This window comes from Pelodiscus sinensis, chromosome 16 (assembly GCF_052426305.1).
Source record: "Pelodiscus sinensis isolate ZL-2025 chromosome 16, ASM5242630v1, whole genome shotgun sequence".
Taxonomy (NCBI): domain Eukaryota; kingdom Metazoa; phylum Chordata; order Testudines; family Trionychidae; genus Pelodiscus; species Pelodiscus sinensis.
This window is the reverse complement of record NC_143067.1, coordinates 24157969-24175970: the sequence shown is the minus strand read 5'-3', so window position 1 is coordinate 24175970 and position 18002 is coordinate 24157969. Positions and strand designations below refer to the sequence as shown.

At 46.5% G+C, this 18002-nt stretch overlaps 1 protein-coding gene across 2 annotated transcripts; it reads left to right on the top strand.

The window, feature by feature from the left end:
- Positions 1-389: 389 nt before the first annotated feature.
- BNIP1 (BCL2 interacting protein 1) lies at positions 390-17316 on the top strand. 2 transcript variants are annotated; one of them, XM_006138137.5, is made up of 6 exons: positions 390-535; positions 2059-2151; positions 3846-3937; positions 7573-7674; positions 10374-10492; positions 16624-17316. In XM_006138137.5, the coding sequence occupies exons 1-6, from the start codon at positions 452-454 to the stop codon at positions 16818-16820; spliced, it is 687 nt and encodes a 228-aa protein (XP_006138199.1). In that variant the 5' UTR covers positions 390-451; the 3' UTR covers positions 16821-17316. The 2 variants fall into 2 exon arrangements, with proteins under 2 accessions (XP_006138199.1, XP_075756381.1); XM_075900266.2 differs by lacking the exon at positions 2059-2151 and having other exon boundaries at positions 429-535.
- The last annotated feature ends 686 nt before the right edge of the window (positions 17317-18002 follow it).

Here is an 18002-nt window from a genome sequence, read left to right as displayed (position 1 = left end):
AAATATGGTTTAAATGCTCGGGGCTGTGGAGAAAAGCCTGACGCCGAACAGAATCAGAACCTACATTTCTTATAGATTCTTTACACATTTGCCTGTTTTGAAGGCAACCCCTGCAGCTGGGGAGGGAGGGTTACACTCAGGATAGGCCTGCAAGTGGTAATATCACGATTTTGGAAAGTGGCACCAGCCCCTGAGTTTATTTGGAGCTGGGTTGCAAACACTGCTACTCAGTATAGTACACAGGCAGCCCGGCCCAGGCCTGCTCGCTGGGGCAGTGTGTGGCCCTAGGCAAGTGCATCCCTCGAACCAGGGAGGGAGGCCCAGTATTCCCATTCCCTGTGCCTACAGGACGCGGCCACTAGGTGGCGCGACTGCCGCCTTCGGCGGGAGCGGGGGGGGGGGGGAGATGGTGTATTGATTTTGGTCCCTCTCGCTTCCCGTAGTTCGCAAGATGGCGGCGGTCGGGGACGTGCCCGTCCGGGTCTGTAACCAGGAAATTGTCAAATTTGACTTGGAGATTAAAGCGGCGGTGCAGGTAGCGTTGTCCGCACGCGCCGGGCCCCTTTCCGGCGCCCCCGCGGCACCTCCCTGAGGAGGGGTAGCGGCCTCTCCCCCTCCCGTGTGTGGGTCACCCGGGCCCTGCCCGCCTGCTCCGCTCGGGGGTCATTTCTAGAGGCTTTTCCCCCCGCCCGGCCTTCTGCCCCCTTTCCGGTAGGCGGGGATCGCTCGTGGGCAGCTGGGCTCACTCGGGGCGGTGTTTGCGCCTCTTCCCAGTCCAGACTCTTCTCCCCCACACCTGGGGCCCGCTCGGGGACCCGTGTCTCTGTGCACCTCTCCGCCCCGGCCACGTCCCTTCCCGGCGCTGCAGAGTCGGCAGTTAGGAGCGGGCAGGTGCTTACGTGGAAGGGCAGTAAAAATCTGAGTTTAATTCTCTGGTGCTTGGCTAACTAATTTTCACAAACTTGACCAGCCCTGCCCCACTAAAAGGCTAATACAGCAGTACAACGCCACTGGCTGAGTTTCTGTGCAGTGCAGCGGTTTTTTCAAAATGTTTTGTGACGTCATTGTAATGGGGTTGCCAGGGTGGATGTTAGGTGTGGTGGGGCTTTGGGCCAAAACCCAAGTTCTACAGCCTGGGGCCTAATCCAAAGCCCAACAGCTTCAGCCCTTTATGGTGAGGCTTAGGTTACAGGCCCCTTGCCTAGGACTGAAGTCCTGGGTCTTTTTTAGCCTTCTCCTCCCATCCAGGGTGGCAGAAGTTGGGTGGGCTCATTTTTCATCCGCTTTGCCCTCCCAGCCACATGTAATAATTTTTGTTGTCAAAAGGGAGTCACAATGCAATGAAGTCTGCCTAGTGTAATGGGCTCTGTGTTATGGTTTTTTCCACTTTTATAACATAATACTGATAGGCTACGTCTAGACTGGCATGATTTTCCGCAAATGCTTTTAACGGAAAAGTTTTCTGTCAAAAGCATTTGCGGAAAAGAGCGTCTAGATTGGCACGGAAGCTTTTCCGCAAAAGCACTTTTTGCGGAAAAGTGTCCGTGCCAATCTAGATGCGCTTTTGCGCAAAAAAGCCCCGATCGCCATTTTCGCGATCGGGGCTTTTTTGCGGAAAACAAATCTCAGCTGTCTACACTGGCCCTTTTGCGCAAAAGGACTTTTGCCTGAACGGGAGCAGCATAGTATTTCCGCAAGAAGCACTGATTTCTTACATGAGATCGTCAGTGTTCTTGCGGAAATTCAAGCGGCCAATGTAGACAGCTGGCAAGTTTTTCCAGAAAAGCAGTTGCTTTTGCGGAAAAACTTGCCAGTCTAGAGACAGCCACCATGTTTATATAAAATCTGAACGTGAGACCCCATGTTAATCTTTAATCACACTGCAAACATTCAAATTCCTCACAAGTGAAAAAGTCCTGTTTCTTCCTGTATCTCATTCAGCAGAAATACCCTGCGCCTTCTCAAAAACTAATTAAATAAATAATAAACATATTCAATTGCATTACCAATCTACAGCTCTTACTCAAGCATGCTTGTGGTGTATGTTATTTCTTTTAGGATATCAGGGATTGTCAAGGACCCTTAAATGTGCTTACAGAACTGAATGCCAAAGTAAAAGAAAAGTTTCAATATTTACGTCTCAGAATACAGGTGAGGTACAACATGTGTCTCACTATAAAAATGAGCTGCTGATTGGCAAAAGCAAGACTATTAATGGTGCTTGTAATAGGATTTAATTGGGTTTTCCAGAGACATGGAAGTCTGCATTCCCGTGTGTTAGGTAGAATTAAGGTTATACCAGGGTGACACTACAGTACTAATGTCTTGGAGACATTTATTAGCTATAATATTGAGTATTTCGAATTGCTTATGTATTGTGTAAGATAATTAAAAATAGTAGTCTCATTCCACAAGTATGTGTCTTGCAAATATACTTTCTCTGATAATTGATGGCATCTAAGCTGACAAGTTCTGCAGAAATGAAATGTACAACGGTAACCTTTTAAATGGACTGACACTTGTAGCTTTCTCTAAAATCAGCAGAAGGAAACTGACATGATTCTTATCACTTCCATTGTTGCCAATAGTCTGCTGAAAAGCAGCAATAAGTTGACCTTTGAGTCTAATTTGTTGATTCTCACTGCTCTCTATTCTTTGGCGTATGAGAGAGGGTTGATTGTTGTCTGGTTACTGGGGACTAGGGATGTTAAAAAACAGTTGTTATTGTAACTGTGTAGCCTCTAAAACTTTTAGGAGTTATATGCTGGCTCCCTGGGAATGGGGCCGGCAGCCAGTGTGCTTCCTGCTGCCAGCCCCACTCCTGGGGAACAGGCTACCACCCTGCACTGCATACTCTCATACAGAGTCAGTTCCTGGCATGTACTGGCTCCCACCTGCTGGCCTGCTCCCAGGAAAGTGGTTGCCACCTTTGATACAGAGGCAGCAACGTGAGCTGGTGTGCGCTGGGACCCAGATTTTAAGCCGGCTCGCTACTTGTACTGATTTAGAGGCAGCAGCACGGGATGGCAGTCAGCCTCCCTGGAGCCAGTGTGTGTTGGGAGCTGGCTTTTAAGCTGGTTCCCTGTGTGTACCAACTTCCACCTGCCAACCTCTGCTGCTGCCTCTGTATCAGAGGCAGCAGCATGGGGCAGCAATCGACTCTCTGGGAGTCACACTGGGAGCTGGTGTGTAATTGTTTGGGTAACCAATATGCTCATGCTTATCGGTTATCCATGTAAATGAATACACTCTTTGGGGGTCCTTTGGGGGCCTTTCAGAGTCATTCTAAACTACCTAGATTCAAACCAAGGGTATCAGCAATATCAAATTAGCTGCTAATTTACTGAATTAGCTACCCTCTCTAGTTGAGAAAAACATAATACAGGCTGAAACTCTAAAATCTGGTATTCTCTAGTCCAGCAACAAATGTGGTCAGGCAGAATTATGGATATTGCTGGACCAGAGAGCTCGGCTGGGAGTGGGGGCAGCCAGGGTCAGAAGTGGAGCTCTGGCCAATGACAGCAGAGCCAGAGGCTGGGCGCACCGCCCAGGCCGGCAGTGGGGAGCTCAGCCCTGGCGTAAGCTGATGGCAACGGTGCCAGCATGGCTGGGAGTGTGGGGCTGGCGGCGGGGAGTTCAGTCCTGGATAGGGCTGGGAGCAGAGCCCAGTGGCCAGGGCTGGCACCCAGGAGAGGGGCTTATGGCTAGGAGGGGAGCCTTGACCTCCCTTGCTCCACAAAACTCCTTGGTTCCTGACAGTTCCAGAACAAGGCAGTCCAACCTGTAATTGTAAATTGTATCACACCTTATGCTTCGATTTTAGTATATCTGCTTTTATATCAAAGGAGCTTGAGCAGATGGCCAAGGAACAAGATAAAGAATCAGAGAAACAAGCTTTACTCCAAGAAGTAGAGAACCATAAAAAACAAATGCTCAGGTAGGTAAAGATGATGTCAGTATGTACAGACTCTTCAGTTAATCATACACACTTTTTACAAAAGTGGTTGAGCATCATTGCCCTCATTTTACAGATGGATTCTCGCAGGTGAAGTGACTTGCAAAAGGTCACAGAATAAATGAATGATAGAGTCAGTACTAAAACTCGGATCTCCTAAAGCACTGTCCCTTGTTCTAGTTCAGTGGTCACCAACCAGGAGATCAGGATCTACTGGTAGATCTTGGAGCCTCTGACAGGTGATCTTGACTGGTTTGGCCAAGAGCCTGTCAAGTGCCAGCACTTCAGCTGCCCCTTCCCCCATTGCTGCTCAACTCCTGCCCTTTCCTTGGAGCTGCCCCTCCCCTGGGGAGCCTCCTGCTTTCTGGGCAGGGAGAGGAGGGGCGCTGATATCAAGATGCCCTCTCCCACTCTGTATCCTTTCTCCACAAAGCAGAGAGGGACACAGCAGGACTTGGGATGGAGTTTGCTGGCTGCTTTTGGGAGTGGTGCAGGGCCAGGGCAGGGGTGAGCCTGCCTTAACCCCACTGTACCACCAACCAGGAGCCACCTGAGGTAAGCAATGCCCAGCTGGAGCCCATATCCCGAAACTCTACCCCAGTCATGATATCTCTCCTGGACCCCAAGTCCGTGCCCTAGACCCGAGCGCTCCTGCATCCCAACTGCCTGCCCCAAGAGCAACTCAGAGCCCCTCTCACACTCCAGACCCCTTAATCCAAAACCAGAACCTGCACCCCAACTCTCTGCCCCAGCCAGATGAAAGTGAGTGAGACTGGGTGAGAGAGGGAGGATGGAGGTAGCAGGGGTGGGACCTCGGAGAAGGGGCAAGTGTAATTTATATTTGAGGTAGATCTTGGATTGCACTTAAATTCAAAAAGTGGTCTTGGGCTTAAAAAGGTTGAAGACCACTGTTCTAATCTCTCAATTGTGTTTTATGGATATTACCTTTCTGTCAAATTGAATGGTTTTTGAATAGTTATTCCTGATGAAATTCAGTACAGGAATGCTGTGTTCCCTCTAACATTTCCCACCCTTGGGTAGGCTGAATTTTCCTTTGGGTGGGTTGAAATTTCTTATGTGCACCACCAATATTGAGGTGGTGTGGATGTGCAATGTGTCCCATACAAAGAACCTAGGTAGAAATATATATTTTAAACAGTCCATAGGTATGGAAGACATATTAAAACAAGGAATAATTAACAAGGAGCAATGCTTAAGATGTTTGTTTAATATGAAATCTAATAAAGAAATCTAACACTACCCTTGGAGTACATATATTATTGTCCTGGTTTGAAACTTGCACCTTATGTGTGTCATTAACTCAAAGCATAGAAGCCCCCAGAACACTTCCCAATTGAAAGGCCAAACAAATTAAACAGGATGCATAGTAAAGTTCTTGTAGTTTTAACAATTTACCATGTATTAACTAGTGACACAGAATTTAAAAAAAATCATTAAGATCAGAGTTTGCGATATCTACAACACTAAAAAAAATTCAGTTAAAATAATCCTTTCCTTTCCTTTCTTACCTTAAGCTAGTAACACCCATGTAAACTTTGTTTGAAATGTACTCATGCAAATGTCGTGAGCTAGGCCTTTTGTTCCAGTATTCAAAAGCAGTCTAAAAGCTTTTAACCCACTTGAATTTTTGGCACCACCCCATACAGCCTGCTCTAGTCCATGAGAGAGTCCTATGTCTGCAGCCCAACTAGGGCTGCTGTGCTGAGACAGACACAGTCTGCAGTCCAGTTTGCTGCCTGCAGTCCAGACAGGAGCAAATTAAGTCACTCCCAAAAAACTCCCCTCTGACCCCATCTCACTGCATCCATCTCCTTATTTCCCCCACCTATTCCCATGCAATCTGCTCCCCCCAAGCCCTGCCCAGGAGAGAGTCCTATGTCTGCAGCCCACCTAGGGCTGCTGTACTGAGGCAGACAGGGTTTGACTCTTTGGCTGTGTCTAGACTACATCCATCTTTCAACAGAGGGATGTAAATTAGACATGTCGAAATTGCAAATGAAGTGGGGATTTAAATATCACATGTTTCATTTGCACAATTGCGTAATGGCGCTCTTTCAAAAAAGCGCCATTTTGAAAGTAAAACCACAGTCTAAATGCAGTTCTTTCGAAAACCTCATTTTTTGAGGTTTACAGGATCTTTCGAAAAAGCCTGCCATTTTCAAAAGAACTGCATCTAGACTGCAGTTTTACTTTTGAAATGGCGCTTTTTCGAAAGAGCACCATTACGCAATTATTACAAATGAAGCACTGGATATTTAAATCCCCACTTCATTTGCAATTTCGATGTGTCTAATTTACATCCCTCTGTCGAAAGAGGGATGTAGTCTAAACACAGCCTTACTGCCTGCAGTCCAGATGGAAACAAGTTAAGACATTCCAAGCAAAACTCCCCTCTGTCCCCACCTCACTGCATAAACTCCAGTGCCACCCCCATTTCCCTCACGTACTCTATGCAGTTTGCTCCCTCTTTCCCAGATCCAGGAAGCTAGAGGAGCGTGCTGGGTTTCCTCACAGGAAGCTGTAGGCAAACCCAGGGGTTGTAATCAGATCTATGTAATCAAACCTCTCCTCTCCAATACTTACTGCATGCTCCAAACTCCCCTCCCTATTTGTCCCCTCCCATCCCAGCCACGTATTTACTCCCTCGCTCGCTCCTTCTTATGTCCCCTTCCCCACCAGCATGCTCTGCTCGTAGTCTGGAGCAGGGAGCTTCTGCTGCTGAGGGAATGCCCCTCCCCAGCCAGGAAACTCCCTGTGCAGTAGCCCTAAATCTCTGGGCAGGGCTCAAGTAGCAGCTGTGTGGCCGTCCTGCCACGCAGCTTACAGATAACTTAGCAAGAATGGAATATAACTAGATTTTCAACAACTTGCATGATATTCTTCCTCGCTGTCCTCTCTGAGGTAGGGATTTAAAATCCCATTTAATTAGTAAACTAGTTAAACATTGTTTAACTGATTAGCCAATTAAACGTGGCAGGTGGGATGGGGTGCAGCTGGTCTGGAGCAGCCGCCACCACAATGGACGGGGATTGCCCCACACGTGCTCCAGCCCCCACCAGTTAAGTGTAACTGGTAAGTCTCACCCGTGAAGAGTGGGGCTTACCAGTTAACCATTCACATCCCTATACAGAAGAGGAGAAATGGATGAGGGAATGGGTTATTTCTACACCTAGCATGATGTAGAAGTATGTAAAAATAATTTACAAAATATATCCTATATGTTGATTGTTACGGATAAGTATATGGGATTTTGTTGAGGTGCAGTATTTATTTGTGCCCAACTAACGTGTGACTATCTGGGCTGTCACATAAAAAATGTTCTAGCTTTTCAAGCAGTCACTATCATTCTAAAAAAGCGTTTCTTGAAGTGTGTTGGAGGCAGTCGGAGGTGTGCTGTGGAGAAAACAGATCAAAATGGCCACCCTTAAAGGGACAAACCTTTTTTTTTCTCAACAGCTTTTACCTGGGGGCTTTTTTTTTTCCTCAACAAAAAAAATCCTTGATGTTTCCCATAAAAAAAATTATTGTTTAGTGTTTCTCTGTCTTAAAAACTATAAGAAACACTGTTCTAAACCATTGTGCACTTATGATTTCAGCAATCAGACAGCTTGGAGAAAGGCAAATCTAGCTTGCAAAATGGCTATAGACAACTCTGAGAAAGATGAACTGCTGCAAGGAGGAGACCCATTACGACAAAGGTACTATATCTTTCCTTTGTAATTAGAGAATTTAAACAATAGATGCTGTGTATCCAGTTGTTCTAAAAATAACTAGTAACACAATGTGTGTGTGCACATACACGTGTACTGTAAATTACATGTTTCCATTTAGAAAGTAGGTCTTTTATTAACACCTTACCTTTTTCATAGATAAAGGTGTGGTTGATTTGTAATATTCAGTTAAACTACATTCTCCTATGTTTAACTTGTTAGGAAGGAGGAGCATGTTAGACTGTTCCAAAGTTTGTGAGGTTCATATCAAGTATATCATAAAGTACAAGTTATAAATCTGTCTGTGATCCATATTTCACACCAAAATGAATTGTTTTATATAGTTTATGAATTAAATACTTGTCTTATTTAATCAAGGAACATCAAACTGGATATAAATGGTAATAAAGCAGTGGCTTACATCAGTTTCTCCATACAGGCAGTCCCCGAGTTACGCGGATCCGACTTACGTCGGATCCGCAGTTACGAACGGGGTTCCTCTCCCTGGTCTCCAGCAGACCAGGGAGAGGAAGCAAAGCGGCGGAACACGTGGGCAGCGGACAGGGCTGTCCGCTGCCCACGCGCTCCGAGGCTTGGCTCTGCTTTGCCCTCCCCCTCCCCCTGGTCTGCAGACCGGGGGGGGGGGGGCAAAGCAGAGCCAAGCCGCGGAGCGCCCGGCCAGCTGACAGCCCAGACGCTTCTGGGCTGTCAGCTGATCGCGCGCTCCGCGGCTTGGCTCTGTTTGGCTCTGTTTTGCCCCCCCCCCCTCCCCCTGGTCTGCAGACCGGGGGGGGGGGGGCAAAGCAGAGCCAAGCCGGAGCGCGCGATCAGCTGACAGCCCAGAAGCGTCTGGGCTGTCAGCTGATCGTGCGCTCCGTGGCTTGGCTCTGCTTTGCCCCCCCCCCCCCCCCGTCTGCAGACCAGGGGGAGGGGGGGGCAAAACAGAGCCAAACAGAGCCAAGCCACGGAGCGCCCGGCCAGCTGACAGCCCAGATGCGTCTGGGCTGTCAGCTGATCGCGCACTCCGGCTTGGCTCTGTTTGTCTCTGCTTTGCCCCCCCCCCCCCCTTCCCCTGGTCTGCAGACCAGGGGGTGGGGGGGGGGCAAAGCAGAGCCAAGCCGCGGAGCGCGCGATCAGCTGACAGCCCAGACGCGTCTGGGCTGTCAGCTGGCCGGGCGCTCCGCGGCTTGGCTCTGCTTTGCCCCCCCCATCCCCCTGGTCTGCAGACCAGGGGGAGGGGGGGGGCAAAGCAGAGCAAAGCCGCAGAGCACGCAGGCAGCGGACAGCCCAGACGTGTCTGGGCTGTCCGCTGCCCGCGTGTTCCGCCACTTTGCTCCCCGTCCCCCTGGTCTGCAGACCAGGGGGACAGGGAGCAAAACAGAGCAAAGCCACGGAGCCCGAGGGCAGCAGGACAGCCACGGCGCGTCTGGGCTGTCCCGCTGCCCCCGTGCTCCACGGCTTTGCTCCAGACACCTGTGGTACAGCAGCTGGGGCACTGCCAGTTGGTCCCGTAGCGCCACTCTGGGCGTTACTGGACCAAGCGGGCAGCACCCCAGCTGTTCTGCCCCAGGCGTCCTGATTCTGCTGGTCAGTTTCAGCAGCGGCTGAATCAGGACACCTGGGGCAGAGCAGCTTGGGTGCTGCTGGGTTGGTCCAGTAGCGCCGAGGAGCGGCGGCGCTACTGGACCAACCCAGCAGCACCCCAGCTGCTCTGCCCCAGGCGTCCCCAAGTCAGCCGCTGCTGAAACTGACCAGTGGCTGACTACAGGAAGCTCCTGCCCCGGGCTTCCTGGAATCAGCCGCTGATCAGTTTCAGCAGCAGCTGACTTGAGGATGCCTGGGGTTCTTAAGTTGAATCTGTATGTAAGTCAGAACTGGCGTCCAGATTCAGCCGCTGTTGAAACTGATCAGTTTCAGCAGCGGCTGAATCTGGACGCCAGTTCCGACTTACATACAGATTCAACTTAAGAACAAACCTACAGTCCCTATCTTGTACGTAACCCGGGGACTGCCTGTATTGTGTCATGAAATTGTGTAGTTGTGGATCAGTGTCTGCTGACACATAGACCCCTTCTCTCAGCCACTGCATAGTAGCTGTGTAAGGGGTTGCTGCTCTAAAATTCAGTTACTTAGAGATTTGATGAGGATTTTGTTAGGGATGTAATAGTGTAACTGTTTAAACGGTTAACAGAGAAGCATGAGTTATCGGTTAGCATAACGGTTACACACCAGCTTTTGTCCCCGCTCCCGGGGAGCTGGCTGCTGCCTCATGCTGCTGGCTCTGTGGGTGGGGCAGCAGCCGACTCCCCGGGAGCGGGACAGCAGATGGGAGCTGCTTTCCATCCCGCACTGTGGTCTCTGCAGTATAAAGCTTATACTGCAGAGTCCACAGTGCAGCCAGTTCCCTGAGAGTGGGACTGACAGCCAGGCACCGCCTTAGCATGTAACCGCTAAGATTAACCACTTTTTAATCTCCCTAGATTTTGGGTGCACACACAAATCTACTACTTCATTTGAATGAGCATGCTAGAACAATATGTTTCTGTGCTTTGTACATCTGAAGGCAGCTACGGTTGGTACCAAATTCCAGCTTTAAATGCCCCGTTACATTCAGGAGCAGGAAGCATTGAACACCCCAGAGATGTGATTTTATTCCTTGCTATTTTATTTTTCCTTTCTTCTTTTAGAAAAACCACAAAGGAAAGTCTGGCAGAGAATGCGAGTAAAATTACAGAGAGCCTGATGGGCATTAGCAGGATGATGTCTCAGCAGGTCAAGCAGAGTGAGGAGACCATGCAAACTCTGGGTATAGATGCAACCCAAATCTTTGTTTATGCATTATAAGGATTTGATGGCAGCAGGTTTAAAACAAACAGAAGGAGGTACTTCTTCAAACAACACAGTCGATTTGTGGAACTCACTGCCAGGGGATATTGTGAAGGCCAAAACTATAACCGAGTTTAAAAAATAATTAGATAAGTTTATGCCAGATAGGTCTATCCATGACTATTTTCCAAGGTGGTCAGGGATGCAACACTATGCTCTGGGTGTCCCTAGCCTCTGATTGCCAGAAGCACCTGATATTGGCCACTGTTGGAAGACAGGAGATTAGGGTAGATAGACCATTAGTCTGACTCAGTATATCTGTTCTTATGTATAGGGTAACTACTCTAGTCTTTAACGTCTGGAGATAGTAAATACAGACTCTTCATTTTTAGAGCAGAATGATACTCTATTCCAACTAGGGATGTAAAATCCTGCTTAACTGGCTAACAGGTTAAACATATTGTCTGATCGTTTAACTGATTAAAAGGGAGGTGAGTGGGGGGACTGGCTCTTACTACATTTAAAAAGCAGAGTCACAGTGAACCCACTTATCAACTAATTCAGTAGTCAATGAAAATTCCATTGATTACTCGATTAGCTTACTATTTAACATCCCTAGCTGGGACACTGGACACCGTTAATGGTAGTGCTTACCAGTTAAACCTTCACATTCCTAATTCTAACAGGTGATTCTTCCAAGATTTTAGTGAGGCAAATAGACAGGGTGCAGTGGAAACTCGCATTGCTGCTGTCCATGATGAACTTATTTTGCAGATACATAGAGGACTTCTGATTCAGGACTCCATCAGTGCCTGTCACCAGAACTAACATTTTCACACAAAACAGAGGCTGTGGCTTGGAGTTGTGTTTCAAACCATCTTCCTGACCAGAGTTCCCTCTAAGCTGCATGGCTGTGCAGCTCCCTAATAAGCCCAGTGTAGGGCTGCCACCTGTGGGGCTGCTGCAGCTGGAGAAGGGCCTCTCTGTGGCTGCTGCAACTCCCTGCTGGGACCAGAGTAGAGATGTAAGCAAGTAGTCGAGTACTCGACTACCCGATAAGGCTAAGCTTCTTGGGCAGTCGAGTAGAGTACTCTACTCTCTTCCCCCCTCCTTGCTGCCTCTGTATGAGTGGCAACAAAGGGGGTAGGGGGGGAAACAGGAGCTGGTGCAACCTGTCTCCCCTCCCCACTGCTTCTGTTAGAGGCAGTGGGGGGGAGCAGTAGGCTGCCATGGACAGGGACTGCTGGAGCCGGTGCGAGCTAGGACCAAGCAGTCCTGGCTCATGCTGGTCTGGAGCCACTGTGGTTTGCATTTTAAATGTAGTAAGAGTCGCCCAGCTCTTAATACATTGAAAATGCAGAACCACAGCGGCTGGAGCCGGCACAAGCCGGGACTGCTCACTCTTGGCTCCCACTGGCTCCAGGAGCTACCCCCGCTGCAGTTCTGCAGAACAGCTCCTCCTATTGACTAATTGTGTAGTCAATACAAATTGTATTGCATTTTAGCTCCTCCTATTGTATTATCTCCTCCTATTGACTAATCGTGTAGTCGATACAAATTGTATTGACTATGCGATTAGCCAAATAACCGCTCCTTAACATCCTTAGACCAGAGCAGCTCTCTGCTGGGGCTGGAGGAGTGTGCCTCTCTCCTGGACGTTGCAGCTCTCTGCTGGGGTTGGAGGAGCATTCTTCTCCCCTGTCCATGTCAGTTCCTTGTTAGGGCCAAAGGAAAGATGTGCTCTGTGGCCTGAGCAGCGAGGCCAGTTTAAGAAAGGGGTTTAGTGGCTGCAGCCAAAGCTCTAGCTGCCTTTCCTTCCCTGCCAGCTGGAGTTGCATCACCTCAATCATCGGGAACTCTGTCCCAATGCTATTCTCACCTGGAGGTTCCCATCCCACAGTTCCCATTGGCTGTGGTTCCCAGCCATTGGGAGCTGCGGGGGCAGGGCCTGCAAATGAGTGTGGGTCACACAGAGCTACCTGTTCCCCACCACACATCAAATGGTAAGCCCAGGTAAAGACCCACACTCCAGTCACTCCTCCCCAGACCGCGCTCCTTAACCCTGAGCCCCCTCCTGTACTCTGTCTCCAGCCCAGACCATGCACCTTCACCCCAGGCTCCTGCACTCCAAATTCCTTGGCTGTCTCCTAGAACTCCCTCCTGCACCTCAAATACCTCATCCCCAGCCTGATCTCAGAGCCTGCACCCTAGCCAGAGCTCTCTTACATTCTGACCTCTCAGCTCCACCCTCATCACAGATCATCCATGTGCAGAATGTATTTTGTCATGTGCACTAGGGATGTAAAGTCATTTGAAAAGGTAACTATGTAACAGCTAAAATCTTAGTGGATACATGCTCTGTGGGCTCTGCAGTATGAAGCTTAGCTTTATACTGCAGAGCCCACAGCGAAGCCCCCTGGGAGCAGGGCCTCCCCACTCCTGGGATGGCTTCGCTGTAGGCTCTGCAACCGCTTCCTGGGAGGGACTGGCAGCCCCTGCTGGCCCCACTCAAGTAGAACCACAGTGTGTAACTTCTGGCGGGGGGGGAGGGGGGCGGTGCCAGGCTGGGCCACCATGGACAGGGGCTGAAGGCCGGCTGGAAGCTGTTCCAGCCCTTATTGGTTAACCAGAACCAGTAAGCCTTGCATGTTAAGGGTGAGTCAACCTTTTACATCTCTAATGTGCACCAATATGGAGATGGTGTGTGACTCATATTAGCAAACATGACAAAATTAATTCTTGACATAGATGTAAAAAATTACAGAGACCATCACTCCTGACTGGTGGCAAGTTTTGTAATATAGTCTAAGAATGACAAGAAAGAGTAAGAAGCTGATTAGAAACTTTTGGTTTTGGGTAAAACCTTTTCTATGATAGGATATCACTGGCATTCCACAGCAAATTTGATGGGAAAGCAACATGTCTGGCAAGTGTTTGTCAGGGACAGATTGCCATTATTGTATAATATTTTCCTAGAATACATGGTACAGTATCAAAGAAATATGAAAATACAGTGTGTAGGTCTGGCTGTATAAATAGAGACACATAGTCACACACAGAAGAAAGTTTAACATGGATACCGAAAGATAGTCAACCCAGCTGGAGGGCTGGGTAAAAGCTAAGGCAGGAGGAGATCAAGTGATTTGTACCCAAAGTCACATGCTGTGTCAGTAATACATTTAAGAAACCAGGATTTGACCAGCTCTTTCCTTTAGACCCTAAAACAATAAATCAAGTGGGCTGTCAAAATTGGCGATTCATGAACTGTTTAGGAGTTGGATGTATGCCAGCTGGGTCTCATATTTGCTGTGCTCAGAAAAAAAGAGAGTGGGGGTTTAAAGAATAGTTATATAATGCAACTTTCTCCTCTTCACTATCTACCCCATTTGGGGATAGCAGCTGTGCACAGTTCCTGCGTGCAGAAAAAGTATGTTTCTTTTCCTTTCAAATAAGACAGTTTTGACAATCACTCTGTCACCCATTTTCTGGCTGACTACTGCTTACAATCTGTCGGGGAAGAGCTATCAAAGATCATCTGCTTTAAGAAAACCAGCTGTGGATTTTGATTCTGTAGTTAGTATTCTAACTTATAAAAAATAACAGTACTTTTTCCAGTATTTGATTGTAAAGCAGGGAAGCCATTCTTTGTCACTAACCATGGGAAACAAAAACATTTGGCTTAAGGACCTTTTTGTAAGGATAGGACATCAGAATTTATGATATGATAAATGATTATAATATTTCTTTCATAAGATACCACATGATCCTATGAGTGGTAGTTCTGCTCAAGGTAGTTAAGACCAAAGCAAACTGTGAAGAGTTTCAAAAAGATCTCACCAAACTAAGTGATTGGGCATCAAAATGGCAAATGACATTTAATGTTGATAAATGTAAAGTAATGCACATTGGAAAAAATAATCTCAACTATATATACAATATGATGGGGATAATTTAGCTACAACTACTCAAGAGAAAGATCTTGGAGTCATTGTGGCTAGTTCTCTGAAAACATCCACTTAGGCTGTGTCCAGACTCCATGCCTCCGTCGACGGAGGCATGTAGATTAGCCAGCTCGGAAGAGGGAAATGAAGCCGCGATTAAAATAATCGCGGCTTCATTTAAATTTAAATAGCTGCCCCGATCTGCCGATCAGCTGTTTGTCGGCAGATCGGGAGAGTCTGGACGCGATGCCCCGACAAAGAAGCCTTTCTTCATCGACACAGGTAAACCTGGTTTCACGAGGCTTACCTGTGTCGATGAAGAAAGGCTTCTTTGTCGGGGCATCACGTCCAGACTCTCCCGATCTGCCGACAAACAGCTGATCGGCAGATCGGGGCAGCCATTTAAATTTAAATGAAGCCGCGATTATTTTAATCGCGGCTTCATTTCCCTCTTCCGAGCTGGCTAATCTACATGCCTCCGTCGACGGAGGCATGGAGTCTGGACACAGCCTTAGTGTGTAGCGGTAGTAAAAAAAAAACAAATAGAATGTTAGGAGTCATTAAAAAAGGGATAGAGAATAAGACAGAGCATATCTTATTGCCTCTATATAAAACCATGGTATGCCCACATCTTGAATACTGCATACAGATATGATTGCCTCATCTCAAAAAAGATATATTGGCATTGGAAAAGGTTCAGAAAAGGGCAACAAAAATTATTAGGGGTTTGGAACAGGTACTATATGAAGAGAAATTAAAAAGACTTGGACTTTGCAGCTTAGAAAAGAGGAGACTGGGGGGGGATATGATAGAGGTCTATAAAATCATGACTGGTATGGATAAAGTGAATAAGGAAAAGTTATTTACTTATTTCCACAATAAAAGAACTAGGGGTCAACATGAAATTAATAGGCAGCAGGTTTAAAACACACAAAAGGAAGTTTTTCTTCACTTAGCACACAGTCAACCTGTGGAACTCCTTGCCAGAGAATGCGGTGAAGGCTAGAACTTTAACAGGGTTCAAAAAAGAACTAGATAGATTCATGGAGGTTAGGTCCATCAATGGCTATTAGCCAAGATAGGTAGAAATGGTATCCCTAGCCTCTGTTTTTCTGGAGGTGGGTGACAAGGGAGGGATCACATGAGACTTACCTATTGTGATCCCTCCCTCTGGGGCATCTGGTATAGGCCACTGTCGGCAGACAGGATAGTGGGCTAGATGGACCTTTAGTCTGACCCAGTCTGGCTGTTCTTATGAGTGAACAGCACATTTGAAGTTTGACATTTATTTATTCATTTAGTTCTGTATAAATTCAACTGCGTTTTCCCAATTACAGGATGTGGATTTTGTAATGCAAGAGAATGGAGACCTTGGCTTGTTTTTCATCATATAGTAATTTGAAGAGAGAACTGTTTTGCAAAAGCACAAACTGAAAAGCCCCTACGTGCAGTGCCATTATTTTGGCATAGACTCAAACTCTTTGTTCAATGAGTCCTGCTAATACCCTGACCCCCCCAAGATTAGAATTTTTGCAAAGAAATTATACACTTTAAAAAGAGAAAGCCAAATGTTAGAAAGTTTGGAAGTGAACCCTTACAGGATCCGTTGAGGTCTTTACTGCTCCATCATTCATTGCTCTCCCTGAGTTCCATTGAATACTGTCCTCAGAGTATTCAATAGATACTCAGAGGGGTACTTCTAGTGCTTAGGGAACAATTTGGTTTCCATGCCCATATTCAGGTGCTGTCCCACACTGAAGTTGCCAGTAAAAGTGCCGTTTGTGATGACAGTTTCTCTCCAATAAGAATGAAGCCAAATTCACCAAAATTGTTTCAGATAGGCCTCAACAAGCAATGACTTGTTTTGTCAAAAGGCAATTGACCTGAACTAAATTAGATGATCCATTAGTCTAAAAATGAATGGTGCCATATCCTGTTACCAAATCTGTAAACCACGGAGCCCTCTAATTTATTTTGCTTTCTGTTCTTTACCAAGGCATATTATGGCTCCTTTGTGGTGAAAGATTCTTCAGGAACATGAACTACATTCATGTTACCACTAGTCAGCTAACCCATAGGGGTATCACTAGTTGTAGTTTCCTTTTTGCATGTTTCCTTTGTAAGATGTTTGGAAGGAATGCAGCTGAAACTTTACACTTTCTCATTGCAGCCAATTCTTCACGAACCATCCTGGATGCGAATGACGAATTTAAGTCCATGTCGGGGACAATACAGTTGGGACGAAAGCTCATTACAAAATATAACCGCAGGGAACTGACAGATAAGCTACTCATTTTTCTCGCTCTGGCCTTATTTTTGGCCACTGTGCTCTACATCCTGAAAAAGAGACTTTTTCCATTTTTGTAAAATTCCAAAGTATGTCGACTACCAAATATGAAAGACCAGAAAAGAAGATGGGGTAATTATAATGAGGTTCAGCGTAACTGGGATCTAATGCTGTTCTAGCTGAAAGAGGGTTAAAGCAGACCCGTCTTTATATTGTATAAATGGAGTACAATATCTGGCTAAGCAAACATGCTTGCACAGGTAGGTGCAGGAGCAGAAAGAATGAGGTGGACAGAAGTAACATGCATTTTTCTGCTGTGTTAGGGAAACAGACAAGCACTTGGTGATCCAGACACTCCCAGACAGATGCCAGTCTTAATCTTCAACCCCTCTCCCATCTCAGCATGAAATAACCTGTTACCTAACAACCTGATCAAAGGGTGACTTATGAGCTATATGTAAGGTGTTGAGAATTAAGCTGAGGATTGTGAGGAGAGAAAAGAAGACGGAAGCAAATAAACAAAAACTCAAACTTAGATACATTCCTTTAATAAACTATTTATTGTATGTGTATAAATTGAGTCTTATTTAAAAGGAGAAATTACACCTGGATTGAAGAAAACAGTGTACATACAATATGCATCTTACTTTAAAATTGACTCTGCCTTTGACTTACAAAGATAGTTACTACAGGAGTGGAATGAAATAAGTGGTTTTAGAATGAAAACTGTTATGTCACCATTTCACAAAGTGTGTTCCAAAATTCAGACCTGTAGTATGGGAAATAAACCTTGTGCTTTCTTGAGGCCAAAGTTACTCTGTTTCTTTGAGAATGTAGTTCAGATACTTGCTGTGGTTTCATTTCAGGTCTGCACTTGGAGGGCTTCAGTTGATATTTGGGTAGAAAGGCCCATTGCCTTGATTCAGCACAGCTTTGTGATGCTGACATTTCCTCATTGCTGGATGGAAAAATTCCTGCTAAGCTGTTGCTATAAGAGGCACAGGAATGTATTACGTATTAGCAATTCCTAAGGAATACTGTGGAGTTACAAACAGGAGAGTTCAGTGGAGGATACAAAAAGAACTTAGGGAAAAAAAGCATTTCCTAACATGAACCCTAAAGACCACTCACAGTAGATCTTTGGTCATCATTGCATCTCTTGAAATTTAAAAAATAATTTTGTATTGATCAGAAAACCCAAGTACAAACAAAAGCCTCTATTATAGCTCTTACGGGTGCAATATTTTATTAAAAGCACATTG